Source organism: Agelaius tricolor, unplaced genomic scaffold (assembly GCF_023055355.1).
Source record: "Agelaius tricolor isolate 1412-34295 unplaced genomic scaffold, bAgeTri1.0.p SCAF_5, whole genome shotgun sequence".
NCBI lineage: Eukaryota > Metazoa > Chordata > Aves > Passeriformes > Icteridae > Agelaius > Agelaius tricolor.
The window spans coordinates 14,288,143-14,314,115 of NW_027269265.1; the positions used below are offsets into that span (position 1 = coordinate 14,288,143).

Genomic DNA, 25,973 nt, shown 5'->3' on the forward strand with positions numbered 1-25,973 from the left:
AAAGTTTTGCTGTTTCTAGTCATGAGCCATCTGTCAGTTTATCAACATCCAGTGGTGAGCAACAGTTCACAGAGACTCACTGCTGAATCACAGAAATTCTCCAAAAGCTAGAAAGATTTCATTCATTTGGTGATATCTGTGTTGTTTACAGGAAGCAAATGAAACAGAATCTGATCCATTTCAGGGATCCTTTTAAACTCCACTGATGTTCTATCATGATGTTCCTCATACACAGGAGTCCCAATTCTCAGCAGCATTCCTCTGTCTCCCCACACTTTTATTTCAAACAGCACTTCGCAATTGCATTATTTTCAGAAGATGTTTTAAGTTACACATTCTATTCTAGAACAAACATTTTCAAGTTGAGAAGTAAAGATTCAAATGCTCTTACCACTTTTGCAACATAAGGGGCATCACTGCCAACCGACTTTGAAGAATTAACATCAGCTGTTAAAAAGGAAGCTTTTATTAGTAGTAGGAGAGGACAGCATACAGTCACTTGTTAAAACATACAATGAAGTAACTAGGTGCTGACATGAACACAGAGCAGTACCTTAGCCTTTGGTAAGAGAATCACAGTATATGTGAAGGCTACTGTATACAGATATGGCATTCTTGCATTCTCCCTTCTTTTTGAGGAGTACAGACTATTTATTAAATGAAGGCTTTTTTGTTTTTTAATTGAGTAACTTTTTCCTATTCAATAGTGATTCTTTTGCTTTCTAGGACTATTATAAACATACACATTTGTGAACATAAAGAAGAAAAATAAATTCCATGCTGCCATGTCACGTATCCAAAAGTGACCTTCTGTTGCTACTAAGTTGTTGGTATTTGTGACAGAAGATACAGATATGAAGAACATCAAGTTAGGCAAGTACAAAGTACAGGAACAGTCAGGGTCACAGCTTTGTGCAAATAATGGGAAAGCAGAGCAAGCTTTGGCTTGAACAAAGCAGGAATTCGAGTTGGAACTCCAGTAAATTTAGTAGCTCATTGAGTGAGGCTGAGTAAGAAGTTGAAAGCTTCTTTGGCAAAAAGCTACCCACTGGTCCTGTTTTTTCTCCTTAACCCACTTATGCTGCAGTCTGTTCATTTTAAAAGCAGGACAGATTTTTTTCCTGTTTTCCAACTCAGTATGAATCCAGCACAACCTTTTCCCCAAGATGAGGAAGACTATGTTATAATGACCATATTAACTTTCATCCCTTCAGAAATGTTTGAAAAATGACTAGAGTAAATGAAGCAGAAAAGTCTCAAGACCTCTCTTACCTGTTCAACTGTCCAAGTGAAAGAGCTACTAAGTATGGAACACTATTTCACTTTTAGAAGTTTTCCTTGCAACAGAATTGCAAAACGAGACCTGAACTGAGGCTCTAAACTGTAAAGTTCAAAACTTCAATTTGTTTTTAGCACTGGTTATATTAAAAAAAAAAAATTATATGGCATGCCAGAAGTTCAGAAGGCAATGAAAAAATAAAAGCAATACCAAAGTCAAAGCCAGTCCAAGTATTGGCTGACTAGTAGCCTCCAGATATATACACTGATAGTTTCAGTTCAGAATTCATCATTATAAAGACAATCGTGCAAAAATCCAGTCATTCAGACAGAGCAAAATTCAAATTGAAATAAATACTAAACTATCCTTTCCATGGCTAAAAAGTAATAAAGGTTTTGATTTTTAAAAAGAATGAACCACCACAGAAAACTCATAAAACTGGTGCTTAAAGCAACAATTTGTCTATTTCCATCTTTTTTTTCCAACACCATGACCCAAGCTAAGGTTCTAGCAGAAAAGTTCATGTGAAGACACTATTCTATATTCATATTTCTAAATTAGGGTCAACTTTTCATTGTTTTAAATGGGGAAAAACATTTAATGTCCATTTTAAAGAATTATCAAAGATAGCTGCACTTACCAAGGTATAGGCGTCCAAAGCCTCCCTCCCCTACAGGGACACCTAATTTCCATTCTTTTTTTGATGTGTCTGCTAGAACCTCCCCCAGACTAAACAATTCAGCAAGTTTCGTTTTTGAAGGGGCTTTTCCAGCTGTTTTCTTCTTAGGCATTTTCCCTAGTGAAAGTGAAGGGATGGAAAAATTAAAAAAAAAAAATAGGTTACATGTTGATCCAACTTATTTTACATAGAAATCTGTTAGAAATACAAAAAAGAATGGATTGTTTAAGCCCTAATTTGTTACTACAAAGACACCTGAAAAGAAATGCAATAAGCAGTTTCATCAGCATGAATTAAAAGTGAGAAACAACTCATTTTTCCAGGCATCACAAAAAAATTTGACAGCAAAAATCTTCACAAGAGAAACTTATTACAAGACCTTGTATAATACATGCTAAAAAGATCTCAGAATCTCTCACATTCAATCAATCACAAAAAATCACAGGTCTGAACTTAGAAAAAAGTAAATTTATGAAATAAAGCTCATCAGTTTTCCTAGAGTTAAACTTGCATACTGAAAAACTGCAAGTCTTCAGTGGTAATATGAGGAATTCCTCTTAGCTGTAAAAAAACACACACCACAGAGACCAGTAATGGGAATTACATCAGTACCATGACTGAACTGTGTATTGCAATTGCTGTATTTTGCCAAGTGTAACTTAGCAGTTGTATTGTTTTCAGCATATTTTATATCACTCTCCTAAATCAGAAATCTCACATAGCATCAACTATCTTCAAAGAAGCAAATTTGATATTAAATAGTATATCCTTTATACATGGAACATCTAAAAGAACCTAGTCAGAGAGTAATGGACTCTGACAGCAAGCAGTCTCCAGACACCACAGTCATTCAATACATGCATAAATACAGAAAAGAAGGTGCATCATTCCAGGCCAAAGTTCTTCTTTTTTAGGGTCCCTGTTAATTTGAGAGGAATTTTTGTGTCATGGAACCACATCTGAATAAATTACTTATATCTAAATGAGAAACTTTTATGAAATATTCACATCACAGAAAGATACTGGTATTTATCAATACCTACATTGCATAAGCTTCATCATTATCACAAAACAGGATGTTTTGATTCTGCATTATTTTTCCATATTTCCACTTCTATACAGTAACATTCTTCCCTACTATCAAGACACATTTTACACATAAATTTTAAGACTACCTTTACCCACATCATTATCCATAGTCTCTCCAAGAAACTCCTCTCTACATCCCTTTGTCTTTTTTTTTTTTTTTTTTTTAATCTTCAAGGTGATACATAGTTTACTGTCTTGGAGGAAGATCTTTCCTCCAGATTTTCTACAGGAGAAAAATGAGACTTTCAAGCACCAAAGACAATTCCAGCCAGCTCAGATAAGACCATACCAATGAGAAAGCAATGGTGTCAAAGTGTCAGAAAGAACAGAGCAGTAGAAAAGCCTATATGTTGGTATCACTTACAAGAGCAGGCCAGAAAGATCACTGCAGACCTTTAAGCAGCTTCACAGGACATCTAAATCAGGAAATGGATTAAAACAAAGGGCAGACTGAAATTATTAGAAGTGCTAATGAAATAAACCAGAAGTCTGGAGCTCCAAAGCTGACTCAGATAAGGCAAGAAAGTGCAAAAATCAGCAGCATTGCCCAGTGACTCAGATGTGGGACAAGATCACACACACTGTCATCTAAAGGATACCAAAACATATCCAAAATGAGCACACTCGTCCTCAGGCTAAGAAATAACTTCTTGTCAATATAAGAACCATGCAGAGGGCTTGAAGGACTGCACCCCCTTGATCTCTGAGTTATTACAAATAATTTGGGCAAGACTTGGACAGATGCACTTAGGTGCTTGAATGCTGGACAGATTGTTGCCCGTAAAAGAAAACTTTGTAACTTCTCTTACAATAAGGCTAGCAAGCCTGTGAAACAAAGCTATTGATACACTCCACATCTTTGACATTCACAGTGAGACTCTTGATAGCAGCCTTGCTTAAAAAGGACTTAAATTTACTTAAAATAGCTCCTCATGAGTATCAAAGGAAGAGCTGGTGCTTCCCTCTTCTTCCACACCCCCGCTTATTTTGTTTAACATGGTCAATAATTGTATGCCTGAAGGTATTTATTTTTAAAAAAAATTGTTAATGACAACTTTCCTTTATCCATAAAAGCAAAAATTCAAAATGGACATAAGTTTGAACGTCCCCAGCTGGGAACCCTGCCCTTAACAAATATACTAGATACACATACATGGTTTCTTGGCTGTCTGTATTCATACCCATCTGTTAACATGGCACTGTGCCTACTTACAAGTTGGTCAAACTATCAGTAGGCCATAGGTGCCAAACACTGATCGCTTGCAATGGGCAGCATGCACAATGCTGAGCACTCAATCTCTTGCAAAAAAGCTGTTACCCAAGGAAATATTTAAGCAATGGCTGCACATGCTTTCACATATATTTGGATAAATCCATTCAAATATCTTCTATTGATTGACACCAAAGACACCTGGACACAGCAGAAATTCTCTACATGAAAAGATAGAACTAGAAAAAAAAAACCACAATAAAAAAAATTTAAAAGACAATTAAAATTGAGTACATATTCTATTATTCTATATGCTTTTCAAATCAAAATATAGTAAACACAAGGGGTTTGTCAGGAAACTTGTGCACCAACAAACATGACATAGAGCTGTCTACTGTACACTGTAGAACTGGAATAAAGCCATCTACTTCTCCCTAAAATCAGTTTTAAAAATTCACCCCCACCATCCCTTCAAAAAGAAAAAAAAAAATCTTAAACTTTCCTCTCAGTACTTCTTTCCATCAACAAAGGAAATATTTTCTATCCACAGGTATTGTGAAGTTTAATTCATTAGTTCCTGCAATCATGCTAAAGTCCTTGGAAACAGTGCCATGGATGTCAAGTACTGTACTATCATTCAAGTGTCAGACCTGACCCTACTTAGCTAAGGTGTCTGACAAGAACAATATTCAAGGTGCATGATTGTAAACAGCAGCATTTTATGTTGCTACAATGTGCTCAAAACAAAGATTTTCCTACTAAGAAGTATGAATAATAGAAGTCTATTTGTCTAAACTCTCTCCAGAAGCCTCTTAGTACTACAAAGGCTTCCACCTAATAAAACATCTTGGAAGAAACAGAATACACTGTACTTGAGATAGCACTATTGACGCAAAACTGTCTGCATATCAGCGGTGTTATCTTTACAAATGTTGCCTGCTACAATTGCTACTTAAGCGATACTTGAACTCTTAGAACAAATATGAATAGCCACTTCTTAATTCTTGTTGCCATTCATTATCAACAAAACTCTGAAATGAATACAAAACAAATTTATTTTGAAGGAATTTCTGCTGTGTGTCAAGTCATACTGGTGGCTTCCTGATCTTCCTCTTTTATTTTCTGGAAACTGTAATTCTTATAGCTGTTTATTTTAGTAGGATGTATTTTCATTGTCGACCCAGAGAAGGCATGCTAGTGACCTGTGCTCCTAGAGGAGCAGGTAGTTCCAGCAAGACCTGAAATCTATGTATCATTAAAACTGCTCATTAGTCAAAGCAAGAAATCCACGTCTGCCTGAAAAAAAAAAAAAATTAACACAAGGAGAAAACAAAACTAAAATTTTGCTCAAGGAGTAGGGAAAAAAGAACATGACACTTAAAGACTCTTGGAAGGTGTAGAGCTGTTTCATGGGAGGGACAGCACAAAAAATAACTGATGTGTCAGTGGCTTGTCACACCAGGTGAGGAAAACAGTGAACAAAGACTTTTGCACATAAGTCTGTGACTGGCTGATCCCTGTCTGTGAAAACCTCTCCAATCTAAGTTCCTGATTAAGATACTGGCCAATTAAGGGCACTCACACAAGAAGGGCACTACAATTCTCTCCCAAAAAATTTTTTAAAAAAATTCCTTTTAGACAAAATTAATAAATACCATTGGTGGACCACAATTACGGAGAAATATGTAATCACAATAGCAGCACAGTTGACCAAGGAAATGCCTTCTTTCCTTTTTTTGCTAAACAAACCAAGATGACTTAATATTTCAGAATGCAGCTTGTTCAGAGGTAGGAAACAGTCATTTACAAGTAGAATTACTGTGCTACTAGTTTTAAATTGCTTTTTTAAGAATACATTACTTTTTTTAAGTTTAATGTTATTTAAGGTTCTCCTGAAAATTTTAATCATCACTCAGTTGTTGCAATAAAAACCAGTGAGCATTGTAAGGTACCAAATCATGTCACTCCAAATCACCTCACCTCTATACCAACTGCAAAATGTGAGTGAGACACTTAAAGGCTTTTTGATAATTTAGCACACTGTATAAAAATCATCAGCTCTGAAATTCACCAGGAATCCAACCTCACTTAGGGATTATCCCCAAGAATTTACTGGGCAGCTTATTCCTACAGATGAGGGCACAAGCCCTTTGATACAGTAACAGTTACAGGAAGCTTCACAACAGCTCTTGTATTTTTCTTAGCCAAAAAAAGGGTCTATGGATTCCCTACAAATTAATAAAAGCCTATAGTTCTCAGAGTGCTTAAGCACAAATTGAAAACCAAAGAGAACAACACAGTTCACCCTGTGTGCAACTGCTGAAATCTCAGACAAGGAAGTCAAACAGAAATAGGAATTGAAGAAAAACCACAACCAATGACAGAAACTAGGTTAGTCCAATTCTTACACACCAGGCCTTCCCTGATCCTAAAATCGCAGATTCTTGTGATTTGTAGGCCTGTGTTTAAAAAAAAAAAAAAAATTACTTCAAAGCAAAACTCAGGAATGCCTCCCAGCCAAGGTGATGCCACACCGAGACAATCCCGAAGGTGACGAACCTCTAATGTGGCACAGAGCATAGCTTTTACTCAGCCTCCTCCGCCTAGCTTTAGTGCAAAAAAACCCCAAAACCAAAAAAACAGGAAGTAAAACAACTTAGGCCGCTGCCACCGAAGGCAGTTTTAGAGCCCACAGCCGGCAAAGGCGGGGCCCCAGACCTCACGGGTGAAACTGTGGGAGCTCTGCGGGTTGGCCGGGAGAGGGAGAGGGAGAGGGAGAGGGAGAGGGAGAGGGAGAGGGAAGGGAAGGGGCCTTCCCTGCCCCTGAGGAGGAACAAGGCTCGGGCGGGCCCCGCGGTCCCACCGGCCTCCTCCGCGAGGGAAGCGGGGAAAACTGCCCGCAAGCCGCAAGAAGGGCCGAGGATGCTCGGCACGGCGAAACGGATGAGAAACAGTGCCCCAAAACTCGCCTCCTAAACAAAAACCCCAAACAGCTGCGGCCCAGAGGCAGCCGCTGGCTCCAAGTACCTCCTGGACGAGCGGGCCCGGCGCCTCTCCTTCCTCCCGGTCCGAAATTCCCGCACTGCCCGCGGCCCCCGGCGGCCCGCCCGCCCCGGCGCCACCTCCCAGCATCGCCCGCGCCCATTGGGCCGCCGAGCGCGGCCCTCCGCCTCCGTCCCTCCCTGGTCGCGATGCCTACTGGGAAATGTAGTCCGTGGCCGCAGCAAGTGGCGGCAGGAGGGCCCGACACGGACTACAGTTCCCAACAGGCACCGCGGCCCGAGATGGGCCAAGAGCTAAAGTCTTTTGCAGTCATGGAGTCGGTTGGGTTGGAGAAGACCTTTAAAGCCCATGTTCACCGCAAAACCGTGTCTAAGCGCCACATCCAGTCGTTTGTGGAACATTTCCCGGGGTGATGACTCCACTACTGCCCTGGCAGCCTGTTCTAGGGCTTCACAGCTCTTTTCAGTGAAACAATTTTGAGAATTACGAGAAACCTTGGTTTCTTCTGGTGCAATGAGTTTGGGAAGGCCTTTGTCAAGCTGATAGCACGGGATCAATCGGGTTAGAAAAGATCATCGAATCCAGCCTAGGACCGAGCACCACCAGGTGAACTATAGCAGGGCACTGAGCCCAGCCTTTCCTTAAACACCTCCAGGGACGGTGATTCCTCCTCCTTCCATTGTCGAGTACAAATGTCTGCACATCCACCCCTGATTCTGCTGAGCCGGGAAGTGAGAGAGAGGAGCAGAAGATGAAAGACATGGCAAACCAGGGAATTTAGGGGATGAAGCAGGAAAATAAAAAGGACAATTATTTTGTTTTGTTAATTGACTGGGTGTTTCCAACTCTTAAAAAAGCATTATGATTTCAGGGCCACTGTCCTGACATGCTGCAGTTTTAGAGGTACTAAATAGTACCAAACTATTATCTTTGTTCAAACAAAGAACATCATCATCATCATGAATGTACATAATAACAATACTTACATAGATTTCCTTGACCACCTGGTCTACATTAAGAATACTAAAAAATTGATTTTTTAAATATTAGATGCTACTAGAGATGTTCAACAATCTGAACTGTTCTGTATGTTCTAGGGTATTACTGAAGAAAACTACCCGACATCATAGCATTTTGCATGCAGTACCATCCTCTTTAGTATTGAATGCAGTGGGATCATGAAACCATTTTAGGATGCTGATAGAGAAAACTAAATGAGAAATGTAATAAATATTCCACCTCTACTTGTGAATCACATTTTTATTTAATAGAATGTAGCACTCAAGTTCTAAAGTAAATGTTCTTCACATTTCCATTCTTCCAAAAATTATAGAATTAAATGTCTTATAATTCCAGTATGTGTTCTCTTTCTGCAATCTTCTTTATTTTTCTACTTTGAAACATGAGAAGAAAAATGCATATACATTGCTCAAGCACCATGTCATGCTACACACAACGTATTAAACCCACAAAAAATAATTAAAAAAAATTAGTAAATAATTGCCAAATGAATGGGGAGACTGTGCCACCACAAATACTTGATAAAAGAGTACACATGCACTACACTCAGCTGTCCTAACTGGGGGTTGAGGACCACTGATGGGAGTAGAGATTAAGGTCACTGTATCAAAAATAATCACAGTATTTTCTTCAAACTGCAGACCTCATGAATGGCTAGACCATAGAAGATTTTGTTAAAAACCTTGTGGTCAGAGTCCAAAAACAGTCTGGAAAAGGGCAGTGGTATGATCACTTTCCAAGGAGCAAGTTTTTTATTCAGAACCCTTTGTTGTCATGCACCCCCCCTGCACCTACTCTGGTGTACAAGAAATTATACTGCCCATCACATCCCCTTGTTATCCTGCAGTGGGAATATACTGACACTAAGGGAAAAATGTGTTCACTGCAAACTTACTTTTTGTCCTCCCATTCACATTTCACACTATTTTCCTCAGAGGAAAGAGGTTATATAAATTAAATTAAGGCTGTGGCTTTTTTCATCTAATGTGCTTTTATTAAGCTTTAAAAGAGTAATCAGTATTCTCTAAGAATATCAATATGGCACTCCAGAGTTGTCTTGTTTATCCATTAATATACATTTCAAGAGAATTTAAAGTGATCTACCCAGTAACCTCAGAGCTTGTGTGTATTTTAGGAGACCAGTACAACATTTGATTGTGTCTGAGTGCTGTTAAAGGGTAGATAGGAACAAAACTGGTTATGCCAGTCTTTCCAGATGTCTTTACAAGTTAGACTAATTTTTGTATTTTTGGGGAGGAATATAAATTTTTGTTTATTAATTCCTTCAGAATGCAGTGAATAAGAAGCTTTGAATACTTAATCAATTTGATGAAATTATTTTTTAACTCAATGAAGTTACTACACATCTGTCTAAAAAGTTCCCCATAAGATAAGGCCATCATCTGAGTTTTCCTCACCAAAGAAAGGTATAATACTGTCTTTTGTTAGGGTCAACTTCCTAAAGAACTTAATAAAGAATCGCTTCAGCAAAATAAATACTTACCCTTTATTACAAATGAAGAATCAGATACAGACATGCTGGGTAAAGTTTGCTTAACTTGAAGTGATAAAGAAAATTTGTAACAAATCTCAAAGTAAGACCTGGTTTACTTGACTCTTATTTCTATATTATGAATAAAAAGACATTATTGATTGTTATTTTCAAGATATTTTAAATTCAAAATTAAGATACTGAGGCAGGAAAAATGTTTTTAAATCTTGCAGCTCTTTTAAAATATCATCTGTATTCATTCCCTGAGTAGTTAATTTGTTAAAGAGAGGAGTGGACTATGGGGTAGAAGAGACTCAGTCTCTACAGTGTACCCAATAATTCAATGGAAAAGGGATGAAGTATTAGAAGACTTGATGAAAACACTGTGAAAGAAAAGCTACACAGTGAGATCCATTGGAAGTTTCACTTTTTTCCTGGTAGTTTTGTGATGCTAACAGACACACAATTTTAAGGGAAATAATTTTAAATAAGTTGAAGCTTCTAAGATGAGAACTGTTTGAAATGCATTAAATTAATCCAAATTAAAGGACTTTTATGAGTTTCTAAAGCATTTCTATGTTTTCTTTGGTCAAGGTCCAAACTCATATGCATAGGCAGTTTTCCTCTACTTAAATGACTGAATTGTCTTGACTGTGAAGTGTCTCCCCCCATCCCAGTTAGAGTGATATTTATAGGTACAAATGCATTTTATCTGGGGGCAGTGTATATCCTACACTGTAGATTCACTCACATGCACACAAACAGCAGTGCATAGGATCCAACTGTAATGATGCAAAGAACTTCTGTTTATCATCAAACATTTCATATATTCCATTACATGTGAAAGAATTATTATCTGTCCTGTTGCAGTGCAATGCTTTTTCCTGTAATGGAATTTTACTCTGCAAATTTATTTTGGTATTAAAAGGTTCCACTTTATAATGTCTATGGTTCAATCAGTGATCTAAAAGGCACTTAAATACTTTGAACAAGATACATAAAACGCTTTTATTGCAAAGCTTTGCTGTATCTACCAATTTTACCATTGATCTCTTTCCATGTAAGGCAGTTCTGGAAACTGCCCATGCTGTATAAAATCACATGGTGGCTTTTGATCTCCAGCTGGTGATTAAAGCACATTATGGAGGTTTGAAATTTTCTTGTGGTCATTAGCATACCTCCAAACACTTCTCTGCTAAATAGTAGTGTTGTCACTATATGCTATTTAAATAAGAAACCAGAATTCTATAAACTTATTATTTGCTATGCTTTGTAGCTCAGAGGATGTAGATCTCTTGAATGAGGTGAGCTTATACTTAGCTGTGGACTTCCGGATCAAATAGTGATTTCTTAAGGTGATTTGGCTCTAGAAAAATGCACGAAAGAATGAGATTATATTTTTTAAAACCCTCTTTTGATGCAAACAGGGAGAGCTCTGTGCCTTGTACTCCCTATCTACAGTTCCCTGCTTTCCACTGCAAACAGGGAGTGCTCTGTGCCTTGTACTCCCTATCTACAGTTCCCTATTTCCCACTGCTTAAAAACATCACTATCACTTCCAAGGTCACCAAGCTGTCATATGTTTTCTACAGTGGATTTTTAAACAACACAGTATTAACTCTTTTGCTTGAAAGTAGAAGAAATAGCATCTTTCAGCACACTTATTGAAAATGTATTTGTGTGTTGGGAAAAATAAAGAATCACCATGTACTTGTTACTTCCTCTAGCAATCTCTTCAGTTCTTTTCACAGAAAATAAATGAGTATGCCAGCTTTATATATTTTTTATCTTTCACTTTATTATAGTAGATTGCATCTTATTTGTATATTTTTACCAACTATAACTTGCCAAGAAGCAAAGCTTATTGAATGTTACCCAGATACAGAGGAAAACATAGCACATGTTCAAGGATATTACAGTCAGTAAATACCAAATAAATTCAAAAGCCTTGTTAGTTGTTCTACCCTGTCTCCTGACTCCCCAAAATAGAACAAATATAGGTAACCTGGTTTCTGACAAGTCAGTGGTTACAGATGGTTAAAAGAGAATAAAATCTGGGTCGAGGGAAAAATATTGGCCTGGAATGGATTTTGCAGTTGTAAGGGAGACATTTGAAAGGACAGTAAAACTTGTGGAAGAGATGTGCAGGCAAAATATCAAGGTTAGCAGTTATCAGCAGACCCATGAAAGAACGCAGTTTTGAGTCAATTATACTGTGTGGCACCTTGAATTATTTAAATCCAGGAAATAATAATTTCTTGTCTCTGCATTTATCCATCAGTTTCATGAGAGACAGCACTACAAATTTATCATTTAGGTAATATTTTTACTTATAAACTGCATGCTAAAACACCTAAGATCTTTTATAAGATTTGGAGACAGCAGTTTTTGTCTGAGGAGCATGTTGTTCAGAAAAAAAAAAAAAAAAAAAAAAACCAACAAAAAACTAATGAAAATTAGCACCTTTCATCCTTTTTAATATCAAAAGTTAATCCATATTCATATGAATAGTTTTTTGGTTAATTAATTGTCTCATACAAACTTTCTTTGAGAAAGTAAAAGGGGCAGAAATCTTTGACTGTTTCCTTGGAGGGAAATGTAATACAATGAAAATTAAAAATAAACCGCTGCAATTCATTATAATTCATACTTGTCTGTCTTCTGGCAAGATTTCTTGTACAGAAATAGCTGTCTGGAGAAGAAAAAGTGCTTACAGATCTGCTATTCTATACTTGAGCATAGCATGGAATCCTTCCTGTCGTGCTACTGCACTGCATAGTGTTGGTGTTCATGACTATTCTAGTCTACATCATATTTACTTGACATGTAACAAAATACATGATTTGGATAAGAACTGGTTTTCCCCAAACTCTAATGGCACCAAGAAACTCTAAAAAAGTGTTACCACTAGGTGTCTCATTGGTTTCAATGTACTACAACCCAAGAGCAAGAAATGCTCCACAAAATTTGACAAAAATACAATTGATTACCACTGACATCCCCTCTTTTGTTACACCAGCACACCCTCAATTTAGTCACATGCATTATTGTAATCAAGCTGTCAATCAGATTTTGGAATATTTCATTTTTTGACATAATTAAAGCAGAATCCCTACAGCCCGTCTAGAACATGGGTATGGCAAGATTGATATTGTGTTACAAAATGTGATCTGACAAAAAAAAAATGATGCTTCTGTGCAAAAATTAAAGAAACACTGAACTGCTAATGTATTTACCCTGGAAATGTGTTGCATAAGGTAGATTGTCAAGAGTCAATATAACTGCCTGCCCATTCACTGTTCTTGTGCTTTAAATGTTTAAATGCTGTCTGTGTCATTTTTATTTTTGCTTACAAATATATAGCTTTAATTTTCTTAATTGGAACCAACTGTATGGAGAACTTTTTTGCTTTTAGGCTTACAGCAAAAGATTTAGAGAAACAATCAGAGGAGAAAGGGGATGCCAAGGAGAGACTTAGGCTGATGTTGATATTCCTCTGAGACAACCCCATTTATGAAGAGCCACAAAGCCAATGGGCTATTTTGTTGGCATTTGTAAACAGCTCATTGATAAGATATTTAGAGTATATATTGATACCTTCTTCAAGAATTTCACATTCCTGGTTTTTGATGTATAGTAGAGAAGGTAATTTTTATTGTTAATACTTCAAAACATGAGAGATGCAAGTAGAGGTGGAAGGCTCTTTAGATGGAGATCCATCTGTCAGCAATTACACGGGTTCCCCTGAACACATATGTTACAAACTTCAGCCTGGCTCAGGTGAGCGTTAGTCAGATAGACTCTCTCTCACTTCTGGGACAGCAGTTTGTCTTTTAACCAAGAAAGTAATTTTTACCATCTGATGACTATTTCATGTCCTCTGTGAATGAGTTTGCAGACCCCAGCATCATTTTATGTAGACAGATGTCCCCCTTCACGAAAACAACTGTCACAATTGGCGATGGTTTTCACACGTGCTGGCAGCAGCACAGGCTTAGGATGAATGGAAGGGAGACAGGAGAGCATCCTCTGGCTGCAGGGAGGCAGGAGAGGATGGTGGATGTTTGCATTCTCTCTGGCTGCAGGGAGGCAGGAGAGGATGGTGGATGTTTGCATTCTCTCTGGCTGCAGGGAGGCAGGAGAGGATGGTGGATGTTGGCATTCTCTCTGGCTGCAGGGAGGCAGGAGAGGATGGTGGATGTTGGCATTCTCTCTGGCTGCAGGAGGAAGGAGAGGATGGTGGATGTTGGCATTCTCTCTGGCTGCAGGGAGGCAGGTGAGGATGGTGGATGTTTGCATTCTCTCTGGCTGCAGGGAGGCAGGAGAGGATGGTGGATGTTTGCATTCTCTCTGGCTGCAGGGAGGCAGGTGAGGATGGTGGATGTTTGCATTCTCTCTGGCTGCAGGAGGCAGGAGAGGATGGTGGATGTTTGCATTCTCTCTGGCTGCAGGGAGGCAGGAGAGGATGGTGGATGTTGGCATTCTCTCTGGCTGCAGGGAGGCAGGAGAGGATGGTGGATGTTTGCATTCTCTCTGGCTGCAGGGAGGCAGGTGAGGATGGTGGATGTTTGCATTCTCTCTGGCTGCAGGGAGGCAGGAGAGGATGGTGGATGTTGGCATTCTCTCTGGCTGCAGGAGGCAGGTGAGGATGGTGGATGTTTGCATTCTCTCTGGCTGCAGGGAGGCAGGTGAGGATGGTGGATGCTTGCAGTCCCTCTGACAGTGCTGCATTTCACTGTGCAGGACTGGTGGTGCAGGGCTCTTCTCTGTGACCAGTACTCTTTGCTTTAAAGGCCACTTGTTTGGATATCTGTAGACAGGTATTCCACTAGAATAGCTTGATGCAAATGTGTGTGGATAGTTTAGGACATCTTCTTGTCTGTTAATAAATTAATAATTGTTTTCTTTCCGATGGTAGGTGGGGAAAATTGCAAACACATTTTTCACTGAAGAGTTATGCATGGCTTTAAGAAGCTGCAGAAACACACACAATCTCAGCACTTTTCCAACCTCGACTTCAGGAGACACACTGTAACTCTGCTCCTTCTCTCCATCTTCTTTCTGTCCTCAGGGTCTCATTTGCTTATTTTCCATATCACAGGCACTGGCCCTGTTATTCAGAGAACTACTGTTTTACTTGAGTATTATCTCACCTCCTAAGACCTCTGTTTTTAAGATCTGTTTTTTCAAGTTGAGTTGCTGTATTTTCATGCAGACATCTGCTGAAAGCATTGAATTAATTAATATAGTAGTAGCAACTAGGAAAACATGATAATCAGTTTTGTCCTCTGCCACAGTGAAATTACCAGGGCAGAGAAAAATTGTGTAGAATCTGATGGGCTCTCTGTTTTATAATTTGTTACTAGGACAATAGGTTAAATTTCTGGCCTTTCCTTCCATTCCTCCACCTTCTTTCCCTTCAAATGCTTGAACCTGACTCCATCCACTCATACAAAATATGACCTTGCATATCTCATGGTGGAGGTGGTGAGTTCCACACTCCCTGCAGACTGGCTGCTTTTTGACAGGAGATGCTAAGTTTTGTCCCTCTCCAGCTGCCTGTAGCTCATATTTTGTTGAATTATACTAGGAAGAAAGTGTTCACTATCTATTGTTAAAACAGCTAATTTTTTCAGTAATGATGTGGCTTTGAAGATATTTAAATGGTATGAAACCTACATCAATGATATAAATAAAGAAGCAAGTTCAGCAGTTTTTATGACACTGTATACTGACAGTATTCTAAACTGTCCACTAAACATTTTTCATTCTCCCTGGAATATCAACATACTGACTGCAATATTTTCATCAATGTTCTTTTACTTGCTAATAATCAAATTGAAGCCATCAACCTTTTCATTTAGAACCACTTGCTCCAAAAAGTAAACACAGCCATTTGAAACAATTTTGTAGCTATGTCAGATAGAATGTAAGTTTTAAATTGTTGAATTGTAAGACTGCCACCTCGTAAACATATTATAATGTATATTGGTCTATTTTGGTGAGCAGCTGAATAATAATGTACTTTAAAAACAGTTTGAAATGCATCTTCTAAGATATAAAGCAGAGAGGATGACTAATATGAGAACATGGCATTTCACAGCAAACTTAATGAAAGCTTGTGAAAACTACAGTATCTCATCACCACACTGGCTACATTGGCTGCAATACAGTCAATACTATATTGACTGCTAGAAAGGCTATAAGTGTAAAGCATTCCATCTCTCCTGATGAAAGTAACTTAGCTGGGTCAAGATTGATGGGTAAAAGAGTAAATATTCCTGCTTCATGAATTTTATATAACTTATTCTTGAATATTTTTTAGAATTGTGTCCCGTCTCCTTGACCAAAGTAAACTTTGTTTTTCCTTCATTTTCAAAGAGCCTTTTGAGAATGATCATTAAAGTAGGAGCATATTTTTAATGCATAATTTATCTGCAGAGCCCCAAAATAGAGCCTGCTTTTCCTGCATTTCTAGTTGTAAAAACTTGAGAGGGTACAACTACTTTTAAAAGGAGTAGATTGCCTGATGAGGTGTTTTAGCCTTTTTATTAAGTTATTTATTTTAAGTTGAAAATGTTTCCTGAGTGCTTGCTGTTTACTTGGCTTTATATTGTTTGTAAGTGAGACAGCCTCCTAGCAGAGGGACAGTTCTGCCTGGCTCAGGCATGAAATCATTGGTGCTGTTTGCTCGACCCTGCATGCAGACAGAGCTAAATTATCCCAAAGTGCACATGCTGTCTCTCTCTCCTGCTTGTGTAGATGTTATTCAAGCACTTGTTTGGGGATGAAAAGCTCCCTTCCTGTAGTCTGCTACCATGGAGTACCTATGCAACATAGATGCTACATTGCCTCTCACTCTTAATCAAGACCCCATGGTATGGCACACAGCACTCACACACCAGGCATCAAAAAAAGCCTACATACGTTCCAAAATCTTTAAAAAACCCCAAATAATATAACCTATAAAACCAGATATAGTCCTATATAACCAGCTAAAGATACTCTTGCACCCACTCAGCACTGATATCTTTGTTCTGTTGTTTAGATTAAGCTCAAAATGTAATTGTTTATTGACCAATTTTTGTGTCATATGAAAGAGAGAAAGGCTATGTTTGGGAATGTTCAGAATGTGATGCAAGAAAGTTTTCTCATGTAAGAAAATTGAAAGGGGAAATCATATGCATGGAAGTTTGCCATCTCTGCATGCAATTGGTCAGATAGGATACATAACCTTTTCCTGCAAATGTTGTTTGTCACATCTCTGAATTTCCAAAGCATCTGCTGGAAATAAAAAAAACTATTATGTCATCCTAGAATCACAAAGGTGAATGGAAGGAAGAGGTATGCATGTGTAGGTGTGTACTTTCCTAGGGATATCCTGAAAAACATTTGTACCTGGTCTTTAGAACAAGCCACTTGTGAACAATTAATTCACGTTACAGGTATAATATACTGGGTAGAAGTATTTGAAGTTTTATTACTGATTAAGATTCTAATTTATCATGCATAATAATCTTTAGTTACTAAACACTCAAAAGATGGAAAGCATAAAAGACTGAAAGGACATACGGATAATTTTCTTCATAGAATGACATATTTAACTCACATACAGCCTCTAGGTTGTTGGTTTATTTTTCCTCCAATGGAAAGCTAAGCATAAGGTAAGGAATTCAGATTATTATAAAGCATCTGAAAAGGTCCTTGTAAAACACCATTTTTAGATGAAGGGAATTTTTTTCAAATTAACAACATAGCGTAATGCAAATCAACCTATCTGCCCTTGTGTGGTCATTTTTACCAGGGCAATATGATCCTGGATTGAACATGAATCATCAAAGGTGTGGTCTAATAGTGTTTTATTCACTTTTTATGCGTTGTGAATTTATGTTTCACATCAATAATGAGCTGCAAAACCTTTCAGGGTACTAATAAACAAAATAGAGCATTGAAATAGTCTGTGCCCTACTGACAGAGGAAATAACACCAAAAAAAGAATCAAAACTATCATGAGAAGTATACGCACAGAAATATTCAGAAAACCCATAGGAGATGTTCCAAGAAAGAACCAGAAGGGACATTTGCCTAGGAATAGAAGAAGCCTGGGGATTTAACAGATGAGTGACAGAGATGACAGCAGGTAGGAGTGGGCAGCTCAGGGGTTTGGTCTGGTGGCAAGGAGGAAAGAATTGCACCTGGTGTTCTGGGCACAAAAGTTGTTGGGAAATAGACAAAGCACAAAGAGGGCAGACAGTCCAGACAGAAGAGGGCAAGGAGAACAAAACTGGAGTTACTGGAGAGGAGACATGGCCAACTGGAAAACCTTTTCAAATCAGCACAGATTGTACAGCAAAGGACAAGCAGAGGTAGGAGGAGGAAAAAGAAAAGCATGACTCTTGTAAAGATCTCCACTACTCTAGTAAGATTTTTCCAGCTGAGGAAAGAGGGAAACTGAAGCAGACAAGGCAGCAGGTAGAAGATACTTGCCAACTTGAAGTTTCCCAGCCAAGTTTGTTTAGTATGGTCACACATGCTACTCTTGGCACCTGCCAAGTTGAGCATTTATAATGGTTCAGAATTTTACTTGTTCCCTTTTCACTGCTTGAAATGATCCTGGGTCACTTGCATCAAAATCTAGTTTAGAATGTTATATGATGGGTATCTGGAAAAATGTGAATTGTACAAGTAAAATTAGGCATGTATTAAGGAGCAGCTTTTTGCCTGCTACAATGCAGCTCTGCCAATGCACTTCAGGCTTGACTTGCAATACCCTGCATAAAAATCAGTGCTGTCTCTCTTCAGAGCAGTGACTCAGTCATGCTGAACTATGCCACCTCTGTGGCAGAATATAGTCTATTGTATCTGTTTTATAACCTTTATGACTCAGAATCCAACACAGTTATCACAAAAAACAGAGCAGTTCCAAAAGTGTATTTGTAATGCAGACAATTTAATACATCATCATTCAAAGAGCAGTTGAAATTTCAGGCTGGTACAGCAAACTATGTCTTAAATAAAGACTTGCATTATTAACAAGCTGCATCATGTTTTTCAAGACCCATGGAAGAAGACAGGAAAGGGTGAGTTTGGTTTCTTTTTCGTCACCTCATTACTAACCAAAACACATAGGACTGGACAACTCAGGGACCTGAAACATGGGTAGTTTTACTTTCTAATCTTGTGCTGGATTTGAGCTATTAGCCTGTATCAAGACTGGTAAAAAAACAATGATTGCCAACTTATGTAAGCAACTGCAAAGAGTTTAGTTGTTTCAGTACATTTCCTAGAGAAAAACAGGGTACAAATAACAAAAAAAGCCTTATCTGCCTGTTTTCAAGTCAGTATTGCAGACTGAAGAGCAGCAAACTGTTAGAGTTTGTCTAAGCAGGGAACTATTCTGAAGTTTGTCTCTGTGGTTTCATGTCACACACATGTTCCAATATTTACCAAACTTGTTCTCTGTTTAAGCCAGTGGTAAGGTGCAGCCATAACAACATTGCTTACCAAGTCCATGAACAGGCAAATTTTGAGCCACCAAGTTAGTGTTTACCTACTGTTCTTGATTCCTTAGTATCAAAAAGGAAACTCAGCTGCCAAAAGCTATTTTTGCCCCCCACAGAGAAAAATTTATATCCGTCCTTTACAGGAGGTTTTGAAAATGGTATTACAGAATTGTAGATAAAGGAAACTTCACAGTCTGCAATAACATGGCCATCATGGCTGCTCTGATCTTCATACCTTTAGCAAAATAGATTAAGATCCTCCTTGAGAAGTAGCTTCTTCACAAACTGAATAACTGAGTTTAACTTATACTGCTAACAGAGATTTCTTTTGTGACACATTGAGCCATCCAGTGGCACAGGCTGAAAAGACTACTGCATGTACTTGTTAATGCATTTCTCCAGTGCCTTTCTCTATATCAGAGATGTATCAGTGGTTATAAAAAAAGCAAACATAAAAAACAAAGCAACACACTCCCCTTCCCCCCCGCCAAAAAACCAAACAAGCAAACAAACACCAAAAAAAAAGGAACAAGACAATATCAAATCTCTGTTTAGTGATAACTGCAAAGACCTAAAGGTAATGAGCATTTGTATTCATTTAAAGTCAGACAGAAGTAGTTTCTTGACATTGATTTAATAGAGAAGGGAGATGGGGAAAAAAGAAAGAAGCAATGAAAAATTTCAAAAAGGAAAAGTTTAAAATACCAGGTTGAGGCTGCATATATGCCCCCAAGTCACTTCTTTACACATCTGTGCTTTTCCAAGTAGCATAGTTAAAATTAGATCTCAGTCTTTGGCCACCTGCATATTCTTGTCATACCAGTTTGAGTCCATTAATTTACCCCATATCACCTCACTTTTGTCAATGCCAGAATCTTGTGATTGAAAAACAATGCTTCAGTATTTGAAATAGGTAGAGATAAGTATCTGTACACAGGAGAGAACCAATCACTGAGGGCTTAAATGAGCAACTAATTAAATATAGTGTGATTTTTAATTTTTTTTAAGATTGTAAGAAATTAAATGCTGAATAATGGTGCTATAGCAGTAGTTGGTAGAGCTTGGCTTAGTGTGGGCAATGAAGAAAGATCATTAACAAATAAAATAGGGAGCACCTCAGGGGACACGCCTACAGACAGTCTGTCACCCACTGGTTTTAACATTTCATTTCAAAATTTAATTAGATATCAATTTCGGAATGCCTAAATGAAACCAGCCTCTTTCCATTGCACCAACATGCATCAGTTTTTAGTGATAAATTTAAGGCTGTAACAACGTTCCTTGTCCTAAATTTTGAGGGGAAAGAATAACAACGGAAGAAGAGCCAGAAATTACATTCTGGGTTCTAGCAACCAACAAACCATCCAACAAAAGTAAATTATTTTAATACCAATATTTAACTCATTACTGATGCACTGGAAGCAGTAGCAAGGCCTTATAAAAATAATATTATTTCTCACTAACTTCAGAAAGGGTAGGACTAGTGTCCCTGGTTAATAAGGAAATGCTTCATTGATCACAAAAGCAATGTGAGTCTTCTATCATTCCAGTAAAATTTATGATATGTAAGTCAGTAAGAACTATTGTAGACTGCATGGGACTCCCTACTGTCAAATAGATCATTGCAGAATCTGGCTGCAGCTACTTTAGGATGTCATAAAGAATGAAAAGTGTTCTATTCTGGAAACAAACTAAGCACTAGTCAATGTTTCCCTTTCTAAAGTAAGCAAGTCAGTTCAATGTCCAGATGATGGAGCAGGTGTACTCCATGTCACAATGTAGAGTCTTGATGTCTGCTTTCTTACTGAGACAATCAGTGTTTGGAAGAGAGCAGTATCGTAGATCACATCAGGATTTCAAGTTTTTGTCTGCCAAAAAATAACACAGTTACATTTTTTTGAAGTAATTGTTAGCTAGTGGGAAATATGAACTGTTGTGCAAATGTGAGAGCTGCCTTCATTACTGCTGTCATTTTCACTGGGGGTTTTTTGGGCCAGCAGTTCCTATGCTTTACAAATAACACAGTTGTAGCAGGCTTAGCTGTGTTCTGCAGCAGGTGGGCAGGATGAGACTGTAAACCATCTGTCCATTCATCTATCTTAGACACATATCTCCCCTATTTCAATTATACTCAGAAATCATTTCATTAGATGACTGATAAATTCATTCCCATTTATACATGGGGAATGAAAGGCCTGGGGTGCTTCCATGTTTCCTTCAGACTGGGGCTCAAGTCTGTAGTGTCCATTCTTTTTGCAATAGTGCTCCACTCACTGGATAGTCTTCCTTCATCCTCTCCAGCATCTTTCCCTATCTGAGGCTCCCTATTTACCTCTTTGTGTGGGCTGCAAAGAGTGAGTGAGTTTACAGAGTTTGCCTCTTCACGTTAATTCACTTTATTCTGGATATTCAGCATATAAGGTATTCATAGATACCCTAATGTAAATGGAGTGAGCCAGTCTCCATGTTTCATAGTTGCACTATTCCCATTTCAGTGCAATCCTACCATTTCCCTGAGTATTGCAGTGAACTACACCGAAGTAGCATGCAGTATCCTGGGGTGATGTTAACTGTGGACTGTGTCAATCTAAAGTGAAACATCAGGGGGTTCATGTTCCCTCCAGCATGGGAAAGGACAATTTTACACAGGGTTGTTGAGCTCCTGTCAAAGAGCAGGTAGCTGTGCCAGCAGTGGCAGGAGTGGCTGCATGGAGGAGATCCAAGGGCGGGCAAATGCTCCCTGGGGCTGCAGAATCTGAGACTGGGGCTGGGGCACTCTTGTACTGCAAGGGCAGGTGGAGGCTGCCCGGTGTGGAGGCTGCTGGCTCAAACAGCCCTGAAGGCTGTGCCTGTGCAGCCTGTGCCTCTCCCATGCCTCTGCAGAAGAGAGTTTCTAAGGGCTAAGAATCATATGTCTTTTTTTTATTATTATTTTAAATTATCGCCAATATTCATTAACTGATTTGAAAGCAGGCAACATCTGGGCAAAAGGAGAATCTTTTCAGTAATGCTTACTGTCGAGTACATATTCATACAAAGAATTGCAAAATTTCCACATGGAGCCAAACATGTTTGGACAAGGTCTTACAGGGAGGGCATCCTGTCTGCAGGCAGCTGACTGTGCAGTCGGAACAGGAGCAGTCAGCTGAGAAGCTGCACCTCCTCTGATTAGTATTGCCCAATATGACCCTGTTCCTGAGCAGATCAGCAGTGCACCTCGTGTCTCTGCCTTTCCCATAGACACTGTTGATGTGCTAATGCGAGGAACATGGATGTCTTATTTGCTAGGAACCTTGCAAACAGAGAAATTATTAAACTGCAGAGGATAGGCACTAAGCTCAGCCCCACAACCCTGTTAATTGCTTAATATGGCATCGTGTGTAACAGATTCTCTCTGCCATGATAAGGGGCTCTTTGTTGGGCACTTAGCCCAGTAGCAAACACAAGCTGGTTCAGCTTTGCAGGGCCCATGGTACAGTGCAGGGGGGCTTCAAAGTCTTCCGAGAGATTGCTTCCAAACAAAGTTTCTGCCTGCATTCTGAACCAGGGAGAGGTTTCTGATGGGAATTCCTGTGCATAGAAGGGGCTGCATGTTCTCAAAGGGCCAGTGGACAGTAATAGGCCACTCATGCTCTGCAACAGCACTTGTGGTTGCAGCATGAATTGATCTCTAAATTGTGAGACGCTGAAAGTGCAAATCCTCCCAGTGGCAGCACCTGGGGCCAGTTCAAGGCCTCTGTTTTACTTAAACCTGAGCAACCTGCTAATGCACGGTAAGACCTGTCACCTGGCCTTAGACTATTGCCACATTTCCTTGATGTTTTCCTTAGCGTTGCCCTCGCAATACATGCAGAAATTGAGGTACCTTCCCGCGGTGTGAAACCCCTTTATTCTGACGCAAGAACAACAGAGCTTTGTTGTTCTTCAAAGCAGCATAAACACAGCCCGTTAGTGACAAGCCAGCAAAGTGTCTCCCGGGCCGACAGTGCATCCTGTCCGCACTGTCGTTCCCTGCAGGGCAGTGGGGCTCTCCGAGGCGTGAGTCCCCCGCAGCCCCAGACCCCAGAGAGCGCACGGGGGAAGCGGTGCGAGGAAGAGGAGGGTGCGCGCCCCGAGCCCGCCGCAGCCCCGCCGAGCGCTGCCCTGCAACCCGCGGCTGCACTGCTGCAAACACTGCATCCTCCTGCTGGGAGCGTGCTGCTTCTGCTGCCAGGCTCGGGACTGAAGCGAAATGAAATTAAACTCTCTTCCTAGCGAGCGGGAAGGTGAGGCAAACTTCGAGCTGGGTATCATGCACGGCTCTTGCTTGCGGATGTGTTACGTACGGGCACACGCAGGCAAAGTCACACTCACCTGGGGGTCACGCAGCAGTGACAGCGACACTCCATCTGCTTACCAAGAAAGCCAACATAGTGTTAAAAAGCAGCCAGGATGCTCAGACCAGATTGGACTTTAGACAGGAAATTATCTTTTCAAATTTTGGTTGAACGATAAGAAGCTTTTAAAACTAAAGAAATGAATGATGTATGCAAAGCTGTACTTGAAATGATTCTGGTGTTGCAAATTGCCACGCTCTTACTGTGGAGCTGATGAAAATAAATGAAGCTCTGCGTTGCTGGGCTTTTCCCTCCCCCTTCTAATAAATGAAATGAAAAAGCCCCATTATTGAGCCACCTGCTTCAAATTCCTAATTGTGGTAACTGAATTCTGAAATTATTTGTTAGCTGTGTAATATCACACGCATTAAAAATACTGAGAGGCTATTAAGTTCTTTAAAACCCAGCACTGGATAAAAAGGTGCAGCTATCTTCAGATTTTTATTTCCATGAAATAACTTTTCCAGTAGAGAAATATGTTCAAATCCTACAAGTGCATCCTGAAAAAAACCCTGTTAATTTACCAGTTAGAGAAGCTGCAAAGTAAAGACCCAGGAGAGGTCCATTGACATATTTAAATATTTTTAAAATAGTGCCGCACGCCATGCTGTTCATATTTTTCTAGCATATAAATATAAATGTTTCAGAAGACAATAGAAATCACATGAAATATAAATGTAATATTTCTAATGAGCAGGTGAGTGTGTGTACATATGTGTCTCTGAAGTGTATTGCAGTATGCCTGAACTATTGCTGCATGTGTGTATAAAGCACCTCATTTAATTCCTAACAGTTTCTCATTTTAATAATGTTCCAACTTAGATTTCTATGTATATATTTTTTATAAATTAAAAAAAAAAGATTATTATCAGGACAAGCTAGAAAGAGTTGTTCTTGAAATATTTTTTTAATCAAAATAATGTTTCTAGTTGAAACTCATTGTTTTGATCTTTTTTAATGTGAAAGGACTGGAATCTGTTAAAAAGATCTTCTCCAAAAAGTTGTTCTACATACATCCTATATGGTCCTTTTTTTCTCCCCACAAATACAAATATGGATAATACAAATATATATGCACACACAGATTTCTAGACAAGATGCAACCGTTTCTCTTAGATTAACTTCTCACACGTAAAATCTCAGCACAGAAATGAGTAAAGGGTTAAAATAACAATCTCAGAATTCAACTCAGCTGTGACAATATTCAGCACATTGAACTGCTGAAATCTACATGGAATTAGACATCCTTTTGCCCATCGAACCAAATTAACTGGTTTGCTATTACCTTGCACAAGCAGTATGTTGGAGGACGGGGCAGAGGAAGAAAGGGGATTCTATTGCCTACCACAGGCAGCTCTCGCAAAGCTCGCCCACTTGCTGCCTTCCCCACTTCCAGCCCTGGAGCCAGGAGTTCCCGAGCAGCCCGAGACCAAATCCCAGTGACAACAGCTCTCTCTCAGCCTTACACTGGCACACAAAGGTGTCCTGTTGGCAGAAAAACCTGGCTTCCTCAAACAAGAGGCTATTTCAAACACGAGTGCAAGCACTTGGAATCTGAATATTTTTACAAGAAACAACAGAGCAAGAGGAAGGGAACAACCAAAGGGCTTTGTCGAGAAAGTGAATTTAACAAAAAAAGTTAATTGTAAATTGATTAAAACAGAGTAATTGCAAGTGGAATATAGCAGATGCTATTTAAATAACATTGTAAAAACGCTGCAAACAAGGAACAAATACAGATCTTGTGGGGATTAAGAGGAAAGGAAAAGTTACACATTCTCAGTTAATTTATTTGATTATTTTACCTCTTTGTCATATACAGATTGACAAATTCAAAGTTATGTTTTGATTGAAATTTAAAATGATATGATGATTAATTTGTACGTACATATTTTAGCTCTTGACTTGCTTGCAAACTAGTTATTACAATTGCTGATTTGATTATGTGCTGGTTGTACTTCACAAAGAGCCTGAACCAAGGTGCTGGCAAATCATGCCTGCCTTGGAAGCTGTGCTGCCACATTGCATGCTTGGCCACCTAGGCCATATGCTGTTATTCCTGCCCCTCAGTTGGATAATGTTCTCCACCACAAAGAACTCCCAAAATGGCCACACAAAGATCTGTGCACTTTGACTGGCTGGAGCTGAAGATTTCCATGTATGCACATCTAGAAACATCGCACTATATTAATTTCCGCGCAACATTTTCAAACAAAAATTTGGTGAGAAAGTATTTGTGAAAAATGTACAGAAGAGGGCAAAAATGTGAGTGATCCTAGTCTTGTGGCTCTTACACAAACAAATGTTTGTGAGTATTTCTGT

At 39.1% G+C, this 25,973-nt stretch overlaps 1 protein-coding gene across 3 annotated transcripts in view; it reads right to left on the bottom strand.

Moving 5' to 3' along the window:
- The window catches only part of VRK1 (VRK serine/threonine kinase 1), a 47,711-nt gene extending 23,936 nt beyond the window's left edge, over positions 1–23,775 (bottom strand). Inside the window, exons 1-3 of one of the 3 annotated variants that reach the window (XM_071426516.1) lie at positions 23,629–23,775; positions 1,920–2,075; positions 392–447 (exon numbers count right to left, since the gene is read on the bottom strand). In XM_071426516.1, coding sequence (XP_071282617.1) covers positions 392–447; positions 1,920–2,070 — 207 coding nt within the window. In that variant the 5' untranslated portion in view covers positions 2,071–2,075; positions 23,629–23,775. Of the gene's footprint in view, positions 1–391; positions 448–1,919; positions 2,076–3,411; positions 3,440–7,284; positions 7,403–23,628 lie in introns of those variants that run through there. The other 2 variants (XM_071426515.1, XM_071426517.1) reach the window with 2 other exon arrangements.
- Between the last annotated feature and the right edge of the window lie 2,198 nt (positions 23,776–25,973).